We start from the raw sequence: 24,007 nt of genomic DNA on the forward strand, positions 1-24,007 counted from the left end.
GATCACATCTGTAACTGTAGAGTCCATATGTACTGGCCAATTACTATGCATTTTGTACGTTTGCACTAAGCAGTCACTATGCACAACAAGTGTCAACGCGCGGCGCGCCCAAAATTCACGTAAGGTGTCATAGGGGGAAATTACTTTTTTTACAGGGCTCTCAAGTTTTGAACAGAGTTCAGAGTGAGATTTTGGTGGCGGCGGGGGGGGGACGGGGTTCTGATCTGATAAATGACATCAATTTGTTGACAACCTTGTCAAAAAAAAAAAAACACACACACAGTCTCAGCGTCAAAGGATTATGGTCTTCTCCCACGTCGACCAGTCTGTAGCCACTTCGAGATGTGAATGATCAATTCAAATAATCTGTCCTCTTCTGTGTAGCGAGCATCTGAATCAATAGCTCCAGTCAGCCCGTGTCGTTGGAATCAGAACGTTGTTTGTTGTAGCGGGAATATCAAAATGTTACCCGGATACAGCAATGCTATTATTTTCTGATTGGCTGTTCGGTAGCTATATTTTTTTTATTTGATTAGCTGGTGCGTGGCCTTCTGAACTCTAGGGGAACCAGAGGGAACTCACTTGATTCTCGACCTGTTCTATTAAAAAATAGCGGCGCAACTTGGTGGGCGTTACCCTGGTAAAATACAAGGTGTGGCGTGTGAACGGGTTGAAATGCGTGTGTCTCACGCCCAATGCGTGTATATATTAAGCCTGTTTTCGTCGCTAACAGAGCTAACTCTACTGTCTGTAGCTATAGTAACATCATCACCATAGAAACCAGCCAGGCTGTGCTAGCTAGCCTAGTTAGCTTCTCAACACTTGGCTAGAACAGTTTGGGAAAAAGGTTTTATCTGACAGACTTTAATGGTCAGTCTTACCTGTAACTGCCTCCATCGTTAACACCGTCGTGTAGTATAACAGTTTAAAACGTTCAAAGTAACATATATAAACATATAAAACTATATGAATATAGAATTCAACTGAAGTCCTTTGTGTTGTGTGGCTTTAATCCCCGCGGTGAATCTGTCATATCAGCGCAAAGCCGCAGCGCAAAGCCGCCAAACAGGGTTGCCAGATGGGATTGACATATTCCTGCCTAACCACAGTGTAAAAACCACTAAATCCATTAAATAAATAAAAAAGCCCAAAACCTTAGATTATCAGAAAAACTCTAATTACTATTGGGCAGGTGCCCAAATGCTTTCTCCCCCCCCCAGCCCAGTGTGATCAAAAGTAGCCCCATTACATGGTAACCCGCCCCACCTGGCAACCTTGGTCTCGCGGTCTATCGTGAGATTGTGTTACTGTAGAGCAGGCCTGTTACAGACCCTTGTACTTTCCTGACGTAAAAAATAAAAAGCTAGCTACACAATTACGTTACTCTGAGGTACTAACCCTAACCCTAACACAATTACATTACTCTGAGGTACTTTTACTAGAGCTCCAAGTACGACATTCAGCTCTATGTCAATACAACCCAACTTGTGTCCTCAATAAGTTTATTAAAGCCGCTAGCAGATGTGGACAAATTAAGCTAGCTAGCTATACTTACCCATAATTGATGATTGTCGTAAGAGAATATAGGTCCTGATTCAAAAATTCCCGCTATGAACTTAACCGCGCGCTCCTCGCGCTTGGTGGAGCGGGTAGAACGTGACGTTGACGCAACGCTAGGTGGAGCGATATAAATGCAGGGCTCTCAAGTTTTCAAGTTTTTCAGAGTGAGATTTTGGCGGCGGCGGGGGGGGGGGGGGGGCGGGGGTCTGATCTGATAAGTGACATCAATTCACACAAACTCTAGGGGAACCAGAGGGAACTCACTTGATTCTCTACCTGTTCTATTTTTTAAAAATAGCGGCGCAACTTGGTGGGCGCCCCTGGTAATTTCTCTGCGTGAGAAATACAAGGTGTGGCGTGTGAGCGTGTGAACGGGTTGAAATGCGTGTGTCTCACGCCCAATGTGTGAGACTTGAGAGCCCTGTTTTTATATAAGGACTGTTGCTAAGAATCTCCCTGTCCTCACAGTCTAGGTATGCTAGATTTTAGATACTGTATATGATTGACTATGAGTATCACATGTGTGAACATTTAGAAATGTATTAAAGGCAAAAATAATAATATGGTCCCTTGCCTGGCGCTTTGGAGGGCCTCGCCAGCCAGGGTACATTTTATTTTATTTTATCTTTTTATTTATTTTTTTACCCTGCCTCACGCGAGGCCCTCCAAAGCGCGAGGCCCTGTGCCACCGCCCCAGCTAGCCCCCCCTAAAAGCGGCCCTGAGTGTGTGCATAATCAACATCCACACTTGTATGTAATCAACATCCACACTTCAGCACTTTGGTGTGTGTCATGTATGAAGCCGGTGTTTTAAGTTTTACGATTTTTTTTTGCTATGAAGTGTTCGAATTATGCTATCTTTCCATGCATGACTTTAATTCATAACTAGGGCTGTCAATGTTAACGCCCTAACGCTCACGATTAATCATATGCTAATTAATCATATTACCAAATTCTACTGACATGCATGGCAAACGCAGATAACACTGTAGACAGGTTTGTATACTGGGTTGTAATAATGATGACAGCCATTGGTTACCTTCTTTGGATCAATCAAAGTGACGAAAGGGCGGGATAAACAAAATTGTCACAACAAGATGGCGGCTACTTCACTGGAAATTCAAGTTCAAGCTGATAAACATACCTATCTTTTTACACCTTTTTATCTATCTATCGAGAGAGCTGACGTCTAATGATCGCAAGGTTGGCAGATCGGCGGTTCGAGCCCTGGCTGGCCACATGTCGAAGTGTCCTTGGGCAAGACACTGAACCCCAAATTGCTCCCAGTGAGCGGGCCGGCGGCTTGCATGGTAGCTTGCCACCATTGGTGTGTGAATGGGTGAATGAGAGGCCGTTGTAAAGCGCTTTGGATAAAGCGCTATATAAGTGCAGTCCATTTACCTATCTATCTATCTAGCATACTATCAAAATATCAAATGATCTATCTAACTCAAAAGGTGGGACCTAATATTTCCAAAAAGACAGTGGAGGAATTGTCGTTCGGGATTTAGTTTCCACCGGTGAGACATTTTTGACACACTTATTACTTAAACCAGACTGTAAACCTGGTCGCTACCACATTTGTTCTTCTGAAGGATTGGTTGCAAAGCAACCAAACAGCGAATTATTCCAGCCACATTCAGGGAAGGGAACTCAAACTGAAATTATCTGAAATTATGAAAACAAGCCGGAATTAGCTGTAATCGAGTTTCGTGGAATACCCCCCTTGTGTGTTAGGCGTAATCCACTACATAAACGTCTTCCTTGACCTACCAAGCCATTTGCGAGTTCTGAGCTCACCAGTGCTTTCTTTTCCTTTTAGTGAACTGTTGATTTTTTATGTTTAAGGCTCTGGCTATGATTCAGATTTTTTTCTCCTGATATTTAAACCTCATAATGGCTTCCCAGACTTGTATTGATGTCTCTTTGGTCCTCATGTTGACAGACACCAATAGCAGACTACAAAGGCAAATACAAAGCATAGAATCAATACTAGACATTGAGAGCTCTCCTATGACTGCACAAATACTGTTTGTGCATTGACAGAACACACCTGACAAACCAGAAACACCTGTCAAGCCAATTGTCCCAACACTTTTGGGTACCCTGAAAAAAGGGGGGGTTGTTATTTCTGAATAGTGAAGCCAATAGGTAGCCGACACAAACACCATCAAATAAAATCTGATAATCTGTACTTTAACCTCATAGTGATTGTTTGATTAAAAAATGAAAAAAAGTAGCATCCACACACTCAAAACTGTGCAAAAATCTATGTTTTATTGAGCTTTCGGTCTTTCAGTGTGTAATGTAGAGCCAAAACAACTAAAAATGCTTTACTGTTAAGGGCACACTAAAGGTACAGATGATGAATCAAAGTTGAAAAAGTTATTAACAGGATTTTGCTGCTTTAAATGTATGTATATGTATAGGCCTATGTCTATTCATTGATTCACTCGTATACCAAATCTATTTGAATTGAAAACTGTTGCTTCTAGTGTCAATTATTGATATGCGATTAAAATGCAATTAATTTTGAATAGTTAATTACAAAGCCTCTAATTAATTAGATTTTCTTTTTTAATCGCGTCCCACCTCTAAATAAATTAGTTGAAGATCTATAGTGATGAGGCAAGCTCACTAATAATGTGAAAAACATGTTGGCCGTTTGTGCTGCAGGACATACTGCAGAAGACAAAAACTAGGCTACTTCATTCAAGTCATTTGTTAGGACATGTAAACTTACTTTACTTTTAGGAAAAGTGCTATACAAATAAAAGTTATTAAACAGTTACTTCCTAAAGGCCACTTGAATTTGCAATCATACAGTTATTGTATGGAATGTTGGCTAAATTGACAAATTGTGCATGGAATTATAATCATTGATGCAATCATGTATTTGTCATCTCTCCAGAACCCCGCAATCAATGCAACACTACTTATTCCATAAAGTGATGTACTTCAAAGACTCATATTCTATGAAAATTGCACTACTTTAAAGGGGCAATCTGTAATAGGTACAGTACAGGCCAAAAGTTTGGACACATCTTCTCATTCAATGCGTTTCCTTTATTTTCATGACTATTTGGTACATTGTAGATTCTCACTGAAGTAGCCACCCTTTGCTTTTTTGTTGTTAATAACATATATAATATTAAATATAATATGTGTTAATAATAATATGTTATTATATATATATATAATATTATTATTATATATTTTATTAACAACAATTTTATTTTATTTTATTAACAACAAAAAAGCAAAGGGTGGCTACTTTGAGGAATCTAAAATATAAGACATATTTAGAGTTATTTCACACTTTTTTGTTAAGTACATCATTCCACATGTGTTCATTCATAGTTTTGATGCCTTCAGTGAGAATCTACAATGTAAATAGTCATGAAAATAAAGGAAACACATTGAATGAGAAGGTGTGTCCAAACTTTTGGCCTGTACTGTACATCCATTTTGTTAATGATAGTGTTTGTTTACAAACAATGGAATAAAACTCTTCAAAACATGAAGACATTAAAACTATAACTTTGATATCATGGATGGTCAGCCCCCTTGTATCAATATCTCTGTCTATTACATGTGTCCAGCCCCATCCCTTACCCAAAAAGTGGCCGCTTTGTTGTTGTTTTAATTAGACAGTTAATTCCACCGTAATTTTTTTTATTTAAAAGACATATTCATCATAAGAAAGGGGTAGCCTACATTTCATCATTTGAAATGGGTGTAAAAGTGGGGAAAACTGTTAGGGTGGGAAAATCCTGTACCTACATAGGCTATCATCATCATGATCACTTTCTCTGAGTTCGATTAGGAAAGACTTGCCGCTGTGAAGCGTTTCATCCCCAGTGTCGATGCCCGAGACGAGAGTTCAAAGTTACCGAGGTAACATCCCTCTCTGGAGGTACACTACTCTGTTTGACAAAAACCTCCTTGTTGCTACTTATGAAGATGCTAGCGAGTCAAACACTAAAAGATAGCAGCGAAGACATTTCATGCCGGACAGAACCACCATATCAAGCGAGGGTTTGGTGAGGCAGCGAGGAACTGGGGTGTAACCAGGCCGAAGACGTCTAGCTAGCTAAGTGTTTGTGTTGTGTGAGGGCTTCAACTGTCTGGAGGCAGGAGAAGTGTTCATCAATCCCTGCGGATTACCCCATCCCAAGCGTCGAAAAAAAGTGCAACTCATGGCCTCGGAAGAGATGTATGAGGTACGAAGGCTGCCCAAAATAAACGAAATCACATCGAACTAAGAAACGCGAGTGCGTTTTCCTCTTCGCTTACCGTATATGTTGAGTTTTTAAACAACAGAAAGCTAGCTAGCTAATTTAGCCTCAATCATCATGTTTAGAAAGCTGCATATTGTTTTTTCCTTGTTGTACATCGCTTTGTTGTTCGCCAGCTAGTGGGAGTCCGAGTAACCCCACAGCCCAGAAAAAACAACAGTTAACATCAGTTTTGCTTGTAATCCTGACATATTCTCCCTCGTTGACAATTGTGTGCTTGAACTTAAAATAATATTCATTGCTTTAGCGAAAGACCTGTTCTGGAATCAACTGTCAATCAATGTATGTCGCTTGCTGCATCGAGTGGTCGGAATATGCGTTCTATCAACCATTCTATCCGTTCTGTCAACCGTTCTATTAACCGTTCTATCAACCGTTCTGTCAACAGTTCTATTAACCGTTCTATCAACCGTTCTATCAACCATTCTATCAACCGTTCTATCAACCATTCTATCCCTTCTATCAACCGTTCTATCAACCGTTCTATCAACCATTCTATCCCTTCTATCAACCGTTCTATCAACCGTTCTATCAACCATTCTATCAACCGTTCTATCAACCATTCTATCCGTTCTGTCAACCATTCTATCAAACATTCTATCAAACATTCTATCAACCATTCTATCAACCATTCTATGCGTTCTATCAACCATTCTATCAAACATTCTATCAACCATTCTATCAACCATTCTATGCGTTCTATCAACCATTCTATCAAACATTCTATCAACCATTCTATCAACCATTCTATGCGTTCTATCAACCATTCTTATCAACCATTCTATCAACCGTTCTATCAACCATTCTATCTGTTCTATCAACCATTCTATCCGTTCTGTCAACCATTCTATCAACCGTTCTATCAACCATTCTATCTGTTCTATCAACCATTCTATCAACCATTCCATCTGTTCTATCAACCATTCTATCTATCAACCATTCTATCAACCATTCCATCTGTTCTATCAACCATTCTATCAACCGTTCTATCAACCATTCTATCTGTTCTATCAACCATTCTATCCGTTCTATCAACCATTCCATCTGTTCTATCAACCATTCTATCAACCATTCTATCCGTTCTGTCAACCGTTCTATCAACCATTACCATTCTATCAACCATTCTATCCGTTCCATCAACCATTCTATCAACCATTCTATCAACCATTCTATCAACCATTCTATCTGTTCTATCAACCATTCTATCCGTTCCATCAACCATTCTATCCGTTCCATCAACCATTCTATCTGTTCCATCAACCATTCTATCCGTTCTGTCAACCATTCTATCAACCATTCTATCAACCATTCTATCCGTTCCATCAACCATTCTATCAACCATTCTATCCGTTCCATCAACCATTCTATCAACCATTCTATCCATTCTATCAACCATTCTATGCGTTCTATCAACCATTCTCTCAACCATTCTCTCAACCATTCTATCAACCATTCTAACCATTCCATCTGCCCCGGTGGGAAAACCTCCCATCTGTTGTGTCTTGTTGTTCTCTCTGACTTACAAGATACACTTTATAATAATAATGACTCTGGTCTCTGGAGCAACGTTCAACGTGCGTCTTTATTCACCATTCCAACAACAACTAGACCACACTAGTCAATCGATGATAACATTGTCAAGATGTAATGCTACGGAGGCAATAGCAATCAATCCCAGATCTATGCTAAACATAGCAATATACTACATCCCCCCTTTTAAGCATTAAAAGTCTCTCTTGGGTCAACTGAAAATTAGTCTCTGAAAAGATGAAACAGACAATAAGTGTCACTGGGCCTTATGGCTTCAGTCGATGGATTGATCTTCTTTAAGAACTGTACTCACTGTACTCACTACTAATGTATATGATCTAAACAATAACAGTGCAGACCTGACTATAACTTGTCAAGTAACTTGTGAACTTTCACTTGGAGTAAAATCAAACTGTAAACATACCACACTTTCTAAATGTGTCCAACTATCATCTAGTAACTAACTAAACTAAGGGTCAGAGGTCACCAGTACTTAACCCTGGTGGAGCACAACCTTCAGCGTTGGCCCATCTCAAAGTCTTGATACCTTGCCGGAAGCGCCACAGCTCTGCCACTTCTGGTGCGGCAGGTAGGAGTGGAGCTCTCGCCCTCACAGGAGGACGGGTGCTGAGCTGGATGATCCGGTGACTCTGGGGGTCCTCCCAGCGGGCTCACAGGTGCAGGCTGCTCCAGTGGCTCAGGATCTCTCTCTTGATGCAGACTTGGATGAATACGCCTGAGATGACGTCTGTTCCTTCTGAAGACAACACCAGACGGGCTTCTCACGTTGTATGACCGTGGCTCTTCTCGTTGGTTTAGGACTCTGGCTGGCATCCATCCACGTCTTGTTTCCATGTGAACCGTTGCACCAGGAGCAAACTCAGGTAAGGGCTGTGAGTTGCGGTTGTAGTAGTGCTCCTGTCTGGTTTGGAGATCTTTCAGCCTGGCATGAACTCCTCTCGGGGTAGCTGGCTGTAGAACAGCTGTAGAGCAGGGCAGCGTGCTTCGTAGTACTCTTCCCATAAGCACCTGAGCTGGGGAAACATCTGTGCCTGTTATTGGAGTGTTTCTCAATGCTAGCAGGGCTAGATGGGGGTCTATGTTGGTCTGCAAAGCTTTCTTGAGTGCATGTTTGACCGTCTTCACCATCCTCTCTGCCAGACCGTTGGATTGAGGATATGCAGGGCTGGAGTGAATGAGCTGTATTCCCCAGGATGCTGCAAACTCCCTCATCTCTGCACTTGCAAAAGGAACATGGTCGCTTACCAGCTCTTTTGGGATCCCGTGCCTCGCGTAGACTGCTTTCATCTTGCGGATGACTGTGTGAGCGGTCTTGTCAGGTAGATGGAGCACCTCTGGGTACTTGGACAGATAGTCCACCACGACAAGGTATGACTGGCCCTGGAGCTCAAAGATGTCAGCCCCGACCTTTAGCCATGGTATCTCAGGGATATCATGTGACATGAGGGGCTCTCTCTGGTTCTGTGGTTGGAGTTGTTGACACGGAGAGCATCTCTCCACTGCGTTGTCGATGTCACGAGTCATTCCCGGCCAGTACACTACTTGTCGGGCCTGTGCCTTTGTCCTCTGGATACCTTGATGTGCGAGGTGTAGTCTCTCTAGTATCACCTGTCTGGCGGCTTGAGGAATCACAATTCTGTCGCCGGTCATCAGTAGTCCGTCCCTGATGTGGATAATGTGCCGCTGAGGCCAGTATTGGTAGAGACTGGCGGGCACACTACGTCGTCTTTGGGGCCAGCCGCTGCGGTGTCTCTCAGCCACTGCCTGTAGTGTCTCGTCAGCTGCTGTGGCTTCTTTGAGCATCTTGAGCATGTCTGAGCTCATGGCAGCAGTAGCCTCCATCGTGTGGATCACTCTCTCCTCGAAGAGGTCCTCTTTTCCACTGTCGGCCTGTTCGGTGACAAACGCGCGGGAAAGGGTGTCGGCGACGTGCATGTCTTTTCCTGGCGTGTATGTTATTTTCAAATCATACCGTTGAAGCTGGAGCAACATGCGCTGTAGTCTTGCTGGGGCTTTGCTCAGGTGTTTCTTAAAAATCACTTCAAGTGGCTTGTGATCAGATTGGACTGTAACAGTGTTGCCGTAAACATACTGGTGGAAGCGTTTGGCTGCGAACACTATCGCCAGCAACTCCTTCTCTATTTGGGCGTAGTTTCTCTCAGCTTCTGTGAGAGCTCGTGAGGCATAGCACAGCGGTCTCCCCTCCTGGAGAAGACAAGCTCCCAGTCCATCTTTCGACGCGTCAGCCTGTATGGTGAGAGGCATGGCTTGGTCATAGAACTTCAGCACAGGGGCGTTGGTGAGGGCTGACTTCAGCTTGATTAAAGCATCATCATGTTCATGGTTCCACTGCCAAGCTGCATCTCTCCTCAGCAGCTGTCTGAGCGGGGCAGTCACTGAAGCTTCATCAGGGATATACTGAGCCAAATACCTCGTCATCCCCAACAGCCTCTGCAGCCCTGTCTTGTCCTCTGGTGGCGGCATGTTGTTGATGGCCGTCACCTTTGTGTCATCCGGTTTCACTCCCTCTGGTGTAATGACGTGGCCCATGTATCTGACGGTGTTGATTTTGTACTGGATTTTTTCCTTGTTGAACTTGACGTTGGCTCTCTGTGCCCTCTCCATGACCTTGTGAAGGATGCCATCATGTTCCTCTTCTGTGGCGGCGGCGATTATCATATCGTCTGCGATGATATGGACTCCTTCGATGTCTCCAAAAGCCTCACAGTTTTTCTGCTGAAAAACTTCGCTGGCGGACTTGATGCCAAAAGGAAGTCTCTTAAAGCGGAATCTTCCCCACGGCGTACTGAATGTGCACAGCATAGATGATGGCTCGTCAAGTCTCACCTGCCAATATCCGTCCTTCTCGTCCAGGATCGTGAATATTGACTTCCCAGAGAGCTTGCTCTGGACTTCCTCCGGGGTTGGTATCGAGTAGTGCTGCCTCTTGATTGCCTCATTCAGATCACGAGGATCCAAACACACCCTCAGTGATCCGTTCTTTTTCTCAGTGATGACGAGGCTATTCACCCACTCGGTCGGGTCTGTCACAGGTGCTATGACGTCCTTTTTTACAAGCTCTTTCAGGGTTGTTTTCAGTCTGTCCACGACACTGACTGGGATCTTTCTGCATCCGTGGACGACTGGGGCCACACTTGGGTCTGTGTGTATGTGGTGCACACCGGGGAACTCACCCAGGCCACTGAAGACAGATGCGTACCGCTCCACCAGCTCCTCTTTTGTAGCTGGTGCCTTGACTGCAAGCGTCTCTATTCTCCTCACGAGCTGCAGTGTCTCGCACGCTTCTCTGCCCAGGATGGGCGTGGTGGACTGTGCAGTCACAAAAAAAAATAGATTTGCTCTTGCTCTATTGGGTGTCTCACACGTGAATGTCACTGTTCCTTTCGGTTTCAGGCGTGCTCCTCCATAGGCAATGAGAAGTGTCTGTGTAGGCTTTAGTCGTGGGGGCCCCGGTATCTCCTCGAAAATGCACATTGGAAGCACGTTCGCCTCCGCCCCCGTGTCCAGCTTGAATCTGACCGGGGTGTCTCTGAGGTTGACTGTGGTGTACCACGCGTTGTCTGTCTGCTGCGTGATCTTATCTACCCTAACACAGAACACTGAGCCTACAAATAAAGAATCTACCTCGCTCTCAAGTTGACTGACGTCCCTTGCTGTGACTGTCCCATGCTGTGGTGCGCCACACACTTTGGACTAATGGTTTCTCTTGTTGCATTTGTGGCATGTGGTCCCGAAGGCAGGACATTGGCGGGGCGGGTGTGTCCCTCCACACTTCCCGCATGTGTTTGTGCTGTCCGTCTGCTCATTTGCTCTTCCTGACGATCTTTGTTTTCTGTATCCTCTTCTCATCTCAGAGTAGCTAGTAGTTCCTCTGGACAGTGCTTGAACTGGGGCGTCTGCGTGCCCTGTCCCCATAGCTTGCAGCTGTGACTTGGCAGCTTCTGCAGCTCTGCATATGGTTAGTGCTCTGTCCAGGGTTAGGTCTGTCTCTCTCAATAGTCTCTCTTTCATGCGAGGATCAGTTAGGCTAAACACCATTTTGTCTCTCAATGTGTCATTCTCACCTGCACCAAACTCACAGTCTCTGCATTTCTGACGGAGTTCAGTCACAAACTTGTCGACACTAACTCCCTCTGACATAGAATGGGACCAGAATTGGTCAAAAACAATGTTCTTTTTGGGGATACAGTATGCTTCAAATGCATCCATGATCTCTTTCATTGTCTCGTATGCTGGGTCTTCAAAATCAATGGTGAATGTATTATATACCTCTAATGCCTCTTCTCCTATGGTGTGCAGCATGATGGCTATTTTCACATGCTCATCTTTATCATCTGCACCAGTGGCAATCATATACAGTTCAAAACGTTGTTTCCACCGACGCCAATTCTCACTCACGTTTCCAGAGAGCATGAGCGGCGCGGGAGGCTTGAACTGTTCCATGCTACTCGCTAGCTCACTCGCTAGCTACTACGAACGAACGTCGCACAGGGTCGATAGCTAACTATAGTTCTCCACAAAGTTTCTGCGTAGATCGACGGCGCCTCGCAATTCCTTATATTTGTGAAGAAGTCACATCTTCTGACACCATGTTGTGTCTTGTTGTTCTCTCTGACTTACAAGATACACTTTATAATAATAATGACTCTGGTCTCTGGAGCAACGTTCAACGTGCGTCTTTATTCACCATTCCAACAACAACTAGACCACACTAGTCAATCGATGATAACATTGTCAAGATGTAATGCTACGGAGGCAATAGCAATCAATCCCAGATCTATGCTAAACATAGCAATATACTACACCATCCGTTGCATTCGGCGACCTAAATTGAACGCACCTGTTGGCTCTCGGTAACATGTCTGAGGTGAAAAATCTGAATATTGCCAATGTTATTGGTACATACGGTAATAATTTCCCGAAACAAATGCGTTGAGACTACTACACGGTAAGTGTTTTACACTGATACCACCTTGTGTAGGGTGTTCACGCGTATACTTATGCTTTCACTTTTAGATTAAAATAAATATGTCCATCACATAGAGATCACAATTGTATGCAAAAAACAATGGTCCAAACCCCATGGCTCATCATGTATGTTCTATCATGTATGGTTCAGAAGTGATCAAGCAAGGTTTACATATGCGAATTACTGGAGTTTATCTCAATAGAATCTAGACCTAACAAGTGGTCATTGCTATGCAGAAATTGAACGCAAATTATGAAATTCAACTTGATCTTTTAAACTATATATTTTTATTACACAAACCTATATATCATTCTTTTCAGAATTTTAAGACCAATATTAATAGCAAATGGTCAAATTGATCACGCAATTCATATTGCGCCAGCTGATTAAGCGTTATGGAACGAGAAGCCGTGGTATATCGTGGATATCGGCACAGCTAACGGGGTGGTTAGGAACGACGCAAAGCGGAGTACTTACTTACTTACTTACATACTTACATACTTTGGAAAGCAATGGCTTTATATTATAATATATATAAAATAGATTATAATTTCTGCCTCGTTTGCGTCCATTGTTTACTTTCGTTTTCGATGTACGCATGCGGGTCGTTTCAAGTGTTACCAGTGTAAGCACAGATATCAGATATGAGTCGTTTGAAAAAGTAGGTGTAAGCAGGCGTTCACTAAATCGGAACTAGGCATTACGACCTGCGGTGTAAATGCAGCCCAAGTTTCCAAGTCTTCTGTAGATGAACAAACCTTTGCTAAATAAGCATTTGTTCACGAATGTGGGGAGGTGTACCCCTCACAATATTTGGTCGATTTGGGGGACCCACTTAGCTCAAGAGGGTTAGGCTGCACTCAATGAAAAGAACAGTAGATGTTCCCTCCTTATAGTGTGGCAGCTAGAGGCCACATTTTGAAAGAATTGTGCCATTTGTAATAAAAGCACATTTGACAGCAAGAGCAGGTCTTAAGGGTTAGGGTTAGTTATAGGCCCATCACAGATTCTGTCTTTTAATCCTTGAAGGCCATTTTCAAGATCACTGAAAGGCCAATACCACACTAATTTTGAATGGCCATACCTGAATAGATTATTGGTGCAGCAAGACCAATGATGGTTTATTATGTCTCTCCGGCAATTACAGGCTTGCGACAATAGGCAGTCATCTCTGATTCTGCGCGCTCCTCTCTCTCTTGATTCGAATAAACTTCCTCTAATTCGCACAAGGTCGATTAGAATAAACTCTGACGTAGCGAACATTCAACTCACGTGACTCTGTCAGCTGTTTCTGCTCTGTGCGTCTTCCCGGGTATTCCCTTACGCTTGATGAAAACATGTCTGCTAAACAACTTAGTTGACAAACGGCAAAGAAATGCCACAATATACCAGGACCAGGAAACAAGATGCTCAACAAAGGATCTGAAAAAAGTGGAAGAGTCTGAAGCAGCGAAGAGTCTACAGATAGTATGTTTACATATCACGCTGCTGGTAGTTGAGATGCACAATATTTGTTAAAATAAATAAAGCTTTATTGTACTTTTCAAAAGATTTCTTTACATCAAACTATAATGTCAATACTGACTAAATACTCTGACGCAATTAGGCTACCTAACTAACTTTCCTTCGTCTCTGGACAGTCTGCAACATGGCCAATGCTAGCTGACATGCAAGAATTATTAGGCCTAAAAACTTGCCCAAGTGAAACTAAATCCTGAATTCCTGTCAAATTGAAACTAATTCCTCTCTCAATTTTCTCTCCTGGTTTGTTTGTTTACTTACTCCACAACTATGTGTAACGTAGACACGTAGCCTATACCGCGTCATCCTCTGACGAAATTACGTTTTACGTAGCCTAGCTTATTCGCTCTAAACCAGTTAATGGAAACGCTCATAATTCACATTTTCTGATTCGCATTTTCATGATTTGCATTTTGGAATTCGCTTGACTTTTATGGAAAAACAGCTAGTGAAGCATTTGTTCAATGTATTTTTGCACATTTTGACATGAAATTGGCAATTACTATGAGGTTAAAGTATAGATTGTCATCTTTTATTTAAGGCAATTTTTGTACATGTTGGTCTCACCATTCAGAAAGTATCCTCATTCCCCCTGTTACAGCACCGAAGTAATGGGACAGATTAATATAATGTCCAAATTAAGCACTCATGTTTAGTATTTGGTCGACAATCCTTTGCATGCAATAACTGCCTGAAGTCTCAGCAGATGCTTAGTATCTCCTTTGGTGATGCTCTACCAGGCCTGTACTGCAGCCATTTTCACATGTTGTTGGTTTTGAGGTATTTCTGCCTAAGATCTTACCACGGAAATGAAATGCATACAACTAAAGATTGATTTGGCCAGTCAAGAACATTCTACTTTTTGGAAAAGCTCTGTAGTTGATATTGCAGTATGTCATTGTCTTACTGTACAATGGATTTGAAGGCATTTGCTTCTGGACAAGATGTTTCTGTACACTTCCGAATACATGCTGCTGCTGCTGCCTTCAGGAGTTACATCATCAATTAAGACAAGTTTCTAATGGCAGTTATAATGCCGATACATTAGGCCAGTGTTCAATACAAGCACGCCATTAAGGTTTACCCCGCGGCGATAAGCGAGTATAAGCTACCTCAATGCCGCTGTTGCACAATGTGAAATGTGGACTTGCTGATATAAGTACCCACTTTTAGCTTCCTTCGCCCCCAAAATCTCAATAGAGATTATGGTATGTAGCCTAAACCAGGGGTTTTCAACCTTTTGGGGCCAGGGACCCCTTACAGGGTAGAACATTTTCCAAGGACCCCCTCATAATACAGTGTTTCCTCTACATGCATTTCATCGTGGCGGTCCGCCACGATGGAATTTCCTCCGCCACCATGCAGATTTCTCAACCCCAAAAAAAAAAAAAAATTTAGGCCGCTTTTCAGACCTTCACAGCGCTAGACACACCCACAAGCGCGAAGCGACGCGCTTGCAAAACTGTTTTGTGATTCCTCATTTAAATTACGTTGTACCTGTTACAATGACAATAAAGATCATTCATCTTCATCAAGATGAGAGATGGAGCGATCCGCTCACACAGCTGTCCCGCATCCGCTAATCAGCGCAGCACCGAACCGCCGGGCTCGTTGAGCGGATGCGAGGCAGCTGTGCCCGGGACCGGCCACTTCACATAAAGGAAGGAAGGAAGGAAGGAAAGAAAGAAAGCCGTGCACAAACGAGAGCTAAGTCAGACCGGGACGCTGCCAGTATGTGTGAGAGCCGGACTGCCGGCGTGAACATTTGAACCGTGTCATTTTATTTAATGGACCATTTCGTTGTCTGGTACCTGTACTGTAGCAATGACAAATAAAGTCCATTCCATTCCATTCCAGAGAGGGACGGACGGACGGACTACCCTTGTTTTTAATTTACAGGAAAACATTTTATTTTCGAGTTTTGGCTGAAATGACGTCGTTGTTTTGAGCGCGCGTGCGCGTTTCATGCGCGTGCACGCGAAAAAATCGCGCGCGCGCGCGGTCAGCACTACCCGCCACCATGGTAAAAATTCCTGGAGGAAACACTGTAATAGTAACAGATTAAGCATGTGCTTACCATCACATTTGTACTCTTAGATGCCATGGGATTATTTTAATTCTAAAACTTTTCCTCAGACCTGTTCCATAGTGATAAACAGAATCATATTAATGCAGTATTTTGCAGACCCCCTGGCTATGAGACCCCTTGAGAACCACTGGCCGAAACTACCTACATAGAGAACGATAGGCCCGTCACTCACAATAAAGAGTTTAATAACAAATATTTAGATTGACGTTTCCATCATGCTGGCCCTCATCAGAATGAGTCAGACAGACAGCAACACACAATGCATACTGTAGTAAAAAAACAAACATTAAATCAAGCATGATGAGCCCCAGGTGAGTGTGTGGGGAGGGGGCGTGACAGTACTGCGGAAATACCTCCAGTGCAAACACACACAACAACAAACAGACAAAAAGTCACAATGGACTGGTAATGCAACACCAGTTCCATACAGTTAAATGAACATTCTTGTATGTTTTCTTGATTTGTGCATTTTGGTTGCATGATTCATTATCAGTCTGATAATCGTTACCACCTCCAACTCTTCTGTGTTAAACTCTCCCTAGGTTGAGAGAATCGTGGACAAACGGAATAGCCTTAAGAAGGGAAAGAGAGAGTACCTGGTGCGTTGGAGGGGCTATAGCTGTGAGACGGACACCTGGGAGCGTGAGGCAAACCTCTCCAACTGTATGGAGCTCATCCATGAGTTTAACCGCCAACCAAGTGTACGGCAGAGAGACAGCACTTTCTTACGTTCCACACGCAGCTCCCCCAGCACCGCAACCCACAGTCATGGTGGCTCCAGCAACAACGCCCGCAAGCAGATCTGCAGGCCACAGCCGTACAGTGTCAGCAGCGGCAATGGCAGCAGTCACACAGGAAGCCATGCCTTAGTAATTCCTGGGAATGCTTTTTCACCCACCACAGCAGCCACGGCTGGCTCCAAACAGCAGCAGCAGTTGCCACCACTTGACAGAAGTGACACAGAGACTAAAATGGATCCACAGCAGCTCGTCACAAGTGAAAATTACCATCGCTCCACCTACAGTGCCATATCCAGCACAGGCTTCACCGCTGCTCCGGTCGGCACCGCACGGCGGAGCATGGACCTGGCCAAGTCTGGGATCAAAATCCTGGTGCCCAAGAGCCCAATGAACAGTCGGGCCGACTCTGAGGAGTCCCCGAGCGAGGCGGCCCACAGTCTGGAGCAAGGGGGTCAGGAGCCAGACTCTGTTCCCCCAGAGGTGGCCTTGCTAGAGAAGCCTCTGGGGGTGCTGCTGGTGCCGGGAGAAGAAAGGGCACGAATGGGGACCCGCCCTAGGACCCAGGCCCAAATCCTCTTGGCTCTTCCACAAGTCCCTATAACACCAGCAGCGATACAGACCCTCAATGGCAAAGGTAAAAGACTGAAAGAACTGTGTCTTTATTGTAATGTGATTATTGAACTCTGATCTGGTTCAAGTAAGGTAAGTTCAAATATCAAATAATATCAGTATGAGGGCTAAAGTTGAGTAAGGATAGTATGCAACTCTATTCAAGGTGCTCTATGCAGCATTTCCACACAGTGTAGGAATACAAATGTTTGAGAGGAAAAATTTATTTTATCTCTAAAATTGCTTATTTTAGCTGGACTGGCCACCTTCAGTGTATACAGACAGTAGCATCCTCCTGATTTTCTATTGTCTGTTTGAGAATTATTATTATTATATTTCACATTCCTGAAAATATGTGTCCTCACTCAAGCTTTCTTATATCCACATTAGATTCCAAGTTCTTCATTTCTTTCCGGAATTTGTGCTGATTTCATGACACTGTTTAGCCATCATATCCTTCCTATTTCCATCTCTGCATGCGTGTTCTTTAACATGTTTTTATTAACGTGTTATATTAACCAGGTACATCAACAATCAGGGAGGCCCTGGCAGCCAATGGGGTGGCCAGCCTACAGGGTGCGGTGGCAGGAGGCAACAGTGCCTCTGGAGTGTCAGGGAAACGACGCTTTGAGGAACGCTCAGCCTTCGACAAGCGGCTTCGGATCAGCGTCCGGCAGACAGAGAGCGCCTATCGCTACAGGGACATTGTTGTCAAGAAGCAGGATGGCTTCACACACATCCTGCTCTCCACCAAGTCCTCTGAGAACAACTCGCTCAACCCTGATGTGAGTCATTAGTCTTTTAGGGCTGTCCAAAAAAATCAGTAGTCATTATATATCCTATGTCCCATATCTTATATCCTCTATCTTACGAAGGTGGGGTTTCGGATGGTACATCTAATCACACACCTCCAAGAAACAAATTCTCAGTTGCTTTTTTGGAAAATCAAGATGAAATTAGCCACTGCAGCAGTTCATCTTTAACTCTTTTTAAACATACTTAATAGCATTTCCATAGCTTGACCCTTGCAAACACTGAATTAGTAATAGTCTTGATATTTGATCCCTATATTCATATTTCAACCATAAATAGTTTTGAGTGCCTTTTGGACTAAATAAATCAAATTTGTTAGTACATTGCTAAGCTGAGTTTCACCAATTTTCCGAGCTAAACATACGCTATGTAGTAGGACCAATCAGTCATCTTTAAGGGTATTTTCACATACAGTATAGTCCCTTTTTTAAAGTCAAACTCAAAAAGTAAAGGAGAGGAGAAAAAAAGAGTCAAAGAACTAAGAAATCATATTTTTGTATTCACACTGCCCTTCTGTTTGAATGACGACTAATTTTCCTTGCTGGTCAATTTTAACAGTGATGAGGTCTCAGTCCACTTTGCTTTCACTGCACCATCTTTCATTGAAACTCAGGCCAATTAACTGCTTTGCACCTTGGGTAATTGCACATTGATTGAGTATGTGACGTATACGGCAAAGACCGAGGGAGAGTCATGCCAGGATAGGACACAGTGTTTACAATGACGAGGACTGAGAATGCTTTGTGCTTACATTGCACTCAAAAATCGAAAGTGAACAGAACTCAGATCCCCTCCCAATATGGTTTAAGTTAGGTTCGCCTTAACCCCTATACGCACGGGATTAGTATTATGTGGTGACATCCGTATGTAATCATTCCGGAGGTCATCTGTGTTCTTTATCCCGTGCGAATCGGCCATGTCCGTAAACATTTTACCACAAATTACCCTATTTTGCTGATTCTGTAGGTCCTGGGATAATAGTAGTCCAGCGCAATTTCGGTAATTTGGAGTTTGTTTTATCCGCCCCCTTTTTTTGCTGCGTGTTTGAGAACTAACCAAAGCCTATTGTGCTTGTTCATGAACCGGATGTTACACAGAGCCATGACATCATATCCTGGGGGATGTCCGTAAATTCCAGTAAAACACAGACTTCGCATAATCCCTCGCAAATGTGCCACACGAGACACAGACGTTGGGGGGGAGTTCTAAATGATGGACGTCACCACATTATAGTGCTTTAGAGGGGTCTGAGTTCATTTGAAGCATTATGCATGAACATTTTGCCGAACCGAGTTCACAAAATTGGCTGAGTGTCATGTCAGTAAGCAAAACAATGTCAGTACTATTTACTGAATGGGCATTCTAGAATGTCAATATTATCAGATTCGCTGAGCGGATAGGCTGACATGAGCTGTTCCCAAAACCGGAGCATGTTGACAGTTGGTGAGTGATTTTAGAATTTGGACTGGGGAGCTACTGCCGGTATCCCATTAGCACTTGTGAGTCAACTCGACCGCCTCCTCTCTATACCTCTGAAATGCACCCTTCATCTGCACCCTTCATCAAGGACCCCAATTGAAATAAGCCAGTGGCTTTCTTGGGTTTTTATCCTGTTAGGTGACCTTGTATGTAATATGTACTTTCATGTACCTACTTCTGCAAATCTTCTAATAAAGTTTTCAATCAATCAATCAATCAATCTCCCTCTCATCTGCTTCAGGTAATGAAAGAGATGCAGAGCGCCATGGCCACTGCAGCAGCTGACGACAGTAAGCTGGTCCTGCTGAGTGCGGTGGGCAGTGTCTTCTGCTTTGGCCTGGATTTCATCTACTTTATGAGACGGCTCACCGATGACAGGAAGAAAGAAAGCATCAAGATGGCAGAGACTATTAGGTACAGAGATGGAGAACTCATAGTTCATATTTAACTCATGGCTTGTCTTGAGCACAACACAGGGAATTATTTAGTAATGTATGTGAGTGTGTGCAAACCACTGCAAAGAGTTGGCATGAAGCAGCATACCGTGCCCTTTTGTAACGTGTTGTGGCATCAAAACAATGTGTGAAGGCTAGGCTATACTGGCTATACTATGCATATAGGTTTCTGACCAGGTATTTGGTGTTTTCGAAGCTATCAAACTCCAGGCCCAGTGAAAACTAAAAAAATACAAATTTTGCTTTGTTCAATTCAATGGAAACTCTAAACAAAATCTACAATTTGATACATGTTTCTGTACCATAGGCATTGATAGCACATGCTCAAGAGTGATTATTAAATGCCCAACAGAAAAAGTGATGTTAATCTTGTAAGTAGAAAGATAAAACACTCCCTTGAACCAGAAGTTGTGCTGTTGGTCTGATTCTTAAGGATAAAAGGGTGATATGCTCAGTCTCTCATTCTGATCCACAGGACATTTGTCAACACATTCATCCAATTCAAGAAGCCCATCGTTGTAGCCGTGAATGGGCCAGCAGTGGGCCTTGGGGCCTCAATCCTCCCGTTGTGTGACGTGGTCTGGGCCAATGAGAGAGCCTGGTTCCAGACACCCTACACCACATACGGACAAACCCCAGATGCCTGCTCCTCCCTCACCTTCCCTCGCATCATGGGTGTAGCCTCGGTGAGTTCCCGTGTCATGCAGGGGAGGCTGCTGGAGGTAGACATCGGAGGATGGGCTCATTGTAATGCATGGAATAAAATGAGGAATGATATCAAAGATCTTTTGAAAAATGAAATTGAAACATCGGAGTGAAACCATTTTTCTTCTTTTGGCTCTATTCAGTCAGGTTTTGAAATCAAACAATTAATTTGAGGTATTTGAGCTTTCTTTTTTTGTCAACATGGGAAACAACAACATAGTCACTCCCTATTTTAGGCTGCCAAAAGTATTTGGAAAGATTAATGTAATGTCCAAATGAAGTCTGCGACCCGTTGACCCCACTAGACATGGGCATCTTCTTTGGTGATGCTCTGCCAGGCCCGGACTGCAGCCATGTTCAGTTGTTTGTTTTGAAGTCTTTTTGCCCGAAAAGCTTCAGCAAATAAGTGTGTTCAATTGGATTTAAATAAGGCAAGGACGTCAAGAACATTCCACTTTCTGGCCCTGAAAAACTCCTTAGGTGCTATGGCAGTATGTTTGGGGTCATTGTCTTGCTGTATGATGAAGCACCGCGAGTTTGGAGGCATTTGCTTGTACTTGAGCAGACAACATGGGCACCAATTTGCTTCTGTTAAAGAGTGCCGCACACCGCTTAAACCATGTGTAAAGACTGTTGCTGGTAATTTGGTGTCACTGCAAAATCTGTCTTCCCAGACCAACACAAACTTTGCACCGATATAGCCAGAGCAGTACATGAGAAGAGGGACAATGATCAATTCCATGCTCAATAATAACCAATAGGTGAAAATAGACACTGATTTGATTATAACCGGCATAGCAGTTTTCAGGGATAATCCCTCATACCACCAGTACATCCTCAACATAATAAATGGACGTAGGCCTGTAGGTGTATATCGCCTTCTATACCTCTCTGCTCCCTCGCTCCTCCCGCCTCCTTATTCCCTTGGCTTGCTTCACGTAATTGCCTCTCCTCCACCTTAATGATGTCTCCCCTCCACCTTAATGATGTCTCCCCTTCACCTTAATGATGTCTTCTTCCAGGCCAGCGAGATGCTACTGAGTGGGCGGAAGCTGACGGCCCAGGAGGCCTGTGCCAAAGGCCTGGTGTCCCAGGTGCTCTGGCCGGGGACTTTCACGCAGGAGGTGATGGTTCGCATTAGGGAGCTAGTCTCTTATAATTCAGTTGTAAGTCATCCTTTTCCTTTGATTTTGACGTTTTTAAATAATTTGTGGCATCTTTTTCCACAGTCACAGCACACCCCTCCACCCCCACCCCTCGTCCTCCTGATTTAGTCTTTTGTTCTCTCTCCTTTTACGTCTCATCAAAATCCATATACAACAACACACACACACAGACATACTGTATGCTCATGCATTCTCCACTCCACACCACATCTAACATACTGTAGAGTCCATTTGAATCGTTATCTCTTTAATGTGTCTCTTTAACATAACGTTAACATGCTTTTATCATTAAATCGAATTACATTTCTTTAAAAATTAAATTCTCATGATGTACAATTGCCTTTGTATATAAAAATCTGCCATTGCAGTCGTTGTAAATAGCAGGTGAACTGTCATAACCTACATTTATAGGATACTGTAAGTAAATGGCATGCTGTAGATGGGCACATTTTGTGTGAATTTGCTTGGTTTTGGGAAACATACCCCATCAGCAATGCCCTTCATCAGACAACAATGGAAATGCTAGGTGGCAATTAAGCAACCGTGAATAAAGGCTCCTAAAGCGCACAAATACTGTATGTCCTTTTTGAAAGCTCCCAGTATAGTGATGCAGGTCTTTACTCTATGCTGTCCATCTGAAATGATGGCCATCCAAACTTTTTCCTCAATGTTATTTTGCATTTTGTTGGACTCAAATAATACTTCACGTGTGTGGAAGAAAAGTGCAAATTATGAAGACATTGCACAAATCTGCAGCTGTTGTTCACTTGCCTATTGACCCTAGCACTGCCTTTGTCCTTGTTAAATGGATAAAAACAATTGTTATGCTGATTATTTTCCTTCTTTCTTTTGTTTCCCTTGGGGTTGACGGGGACCTCTGCTTGCTGCATTGTAGGTCCTGCGGGAGTCCAAAGCACTGGTGCGAAACACAAACCGGGCTGCCCTGGAGCAAGTAAACGAGCGTGAATGTGAGGCATTGAAGAGAGTGTGGGGTTCCTCACAAGGGACAGACTCCATCCTTAAATACATACAGAAGAAGATCGACGAGTTTTAAGTCTTACATGGCTTGGGATAGATTTAGGGTAGATGTTGTATCAACATGAATCAGAATTTATTTATGACACAACAAAAGTGCACAGGGAAAAACTTAAACGGTTCTTGTTTGTTTCAAAGTACTTTTGGGTGGGTGCTACACATTGGTAGTGGTCATCAACATAAAACGATTTGAGCATATGAAAAAGTGCTACGTACAAAAAGTCTGATTCAATTGATTGATTATACATTTTGGTTCAACTGATATCTTTGTTGTAGACAATTCACCCAGGCAGTGGTTCTTCTTTTTTTGGCTTTACAGTAATTCTTATCAAATACTTTCTGTGGAAAATGTTTTTGTTCTAAATTAACAGATATACATGAATAGTATAAATTAATTAAACCCGTTGAAACACGCCTGCATTGTTCCTTCCATGAAATATACATTAAAGGTTTAGTTCACTCTAAAATCAAATGTCTGTGATCAACCAAATACCTTTTATCCAGTCAATACGCTCAATATCCCAGTTATTTAGAGAGTTGCACTTGCCATCTGGTGCACCCCATTCACTTCCATTATATTAAAAAATGTGCAACCTGCTCTATAACTAAGATTTATCAAAAGTCCTGAAAACAGTTACTGCTTTGATTGTGTTGAGCAAAAAGTGTTGTAATTTCCACTTTTTTTTGTCTTGGAGTGACTTGTGGCCATTACTATCATTTGGTCATTTGTCCTTGTTTTTCACTGGATGAATAATTGCAACATAGCTCTTAGTATGTAACAGTTCAACAACATATGACCCAAAATCTGGCATTGTTTTAAGAGATGCTCAACTACTGTTATCCCTGTCTCTCCATCTGAAGAGTGACATTTGTAATTATTTATATTGGGCAAAATATATATTTATTTATATTTAAGGCAGAAATTAGAAAAGTAGTGTTAAGTAATGTTTTAGTGGCTCATGGTTTGTCTCACAACAGTTTTTCTAAATGTGAAGT

The 24,007-nt window shown here is 43.0% G+C and overlaps 1 protein-coding gene across 1 annotated transcript; it reads left to right on the forward strand.

Annotated features, from left to right (window-relative positions):
- Window positions 1-5,503: 5,503 nt before the first annotated feature.
- cdyl (chromodomain protein, Y-like) lies at window positions 5,504-23,425 on the forward strand. The gene is made up of 7 exons (XM_080542837.1): window positions 5,504-5,783; window positions 16,552-17,383; window positions 17,881-18,143; window positions 19,892-20,064; window positions 20,581-20,791; window positions 21,833-21,976; window positions 22,872-23,425. Exons 1-7 carry the CDS (start codon window positions 5,760-5,762, stop codon window positions 23,028-23,030), a joined length of 1,806 nt encoding a protein of 601 aa, XP_080398963.1. The 5' UTR covers window positions 5,504-5,759; the 3' UTR covers window positions 23,031-23,425.
- The last annotated feature ends 582 nt before the right edge of the window (window positions 23,426-24,007 follow it).

Source organism: Nansenia antarctica, assembly GCF_963989245.1.
Source record: "Nansenia antarctica genome assembly, chromosome: 12".
In the NCBI taxonomy this organism is placed as follows: Eukaryota; Metazoa; Chordata; class Actinopteri; order Argentiniformes; family Microstomatidae; genus Nansenia; species Nansenia antarctica.

Coding starts and splice junctions, on each gene's coding strand:
- cdyl (XM_080542837.1), top strand. CDS start 5,760: ATGGCCTCGGAAGAGATGTATGAG. Junction 5,784..16,551: donor CCTCGGAAGAGATGTATGAG/GTACGAAGGCTG, acceptor AACTCTCCCTAG/GTTGAGAGAATCGTGGACAA. Junction 21,977..22,871: donor TAGTCTCTTATAATTCAGTT/GTAAGTCATCCT, acceptor GCTGCATTGTAG/GTCCTGCGGGAGTCCAAAGC.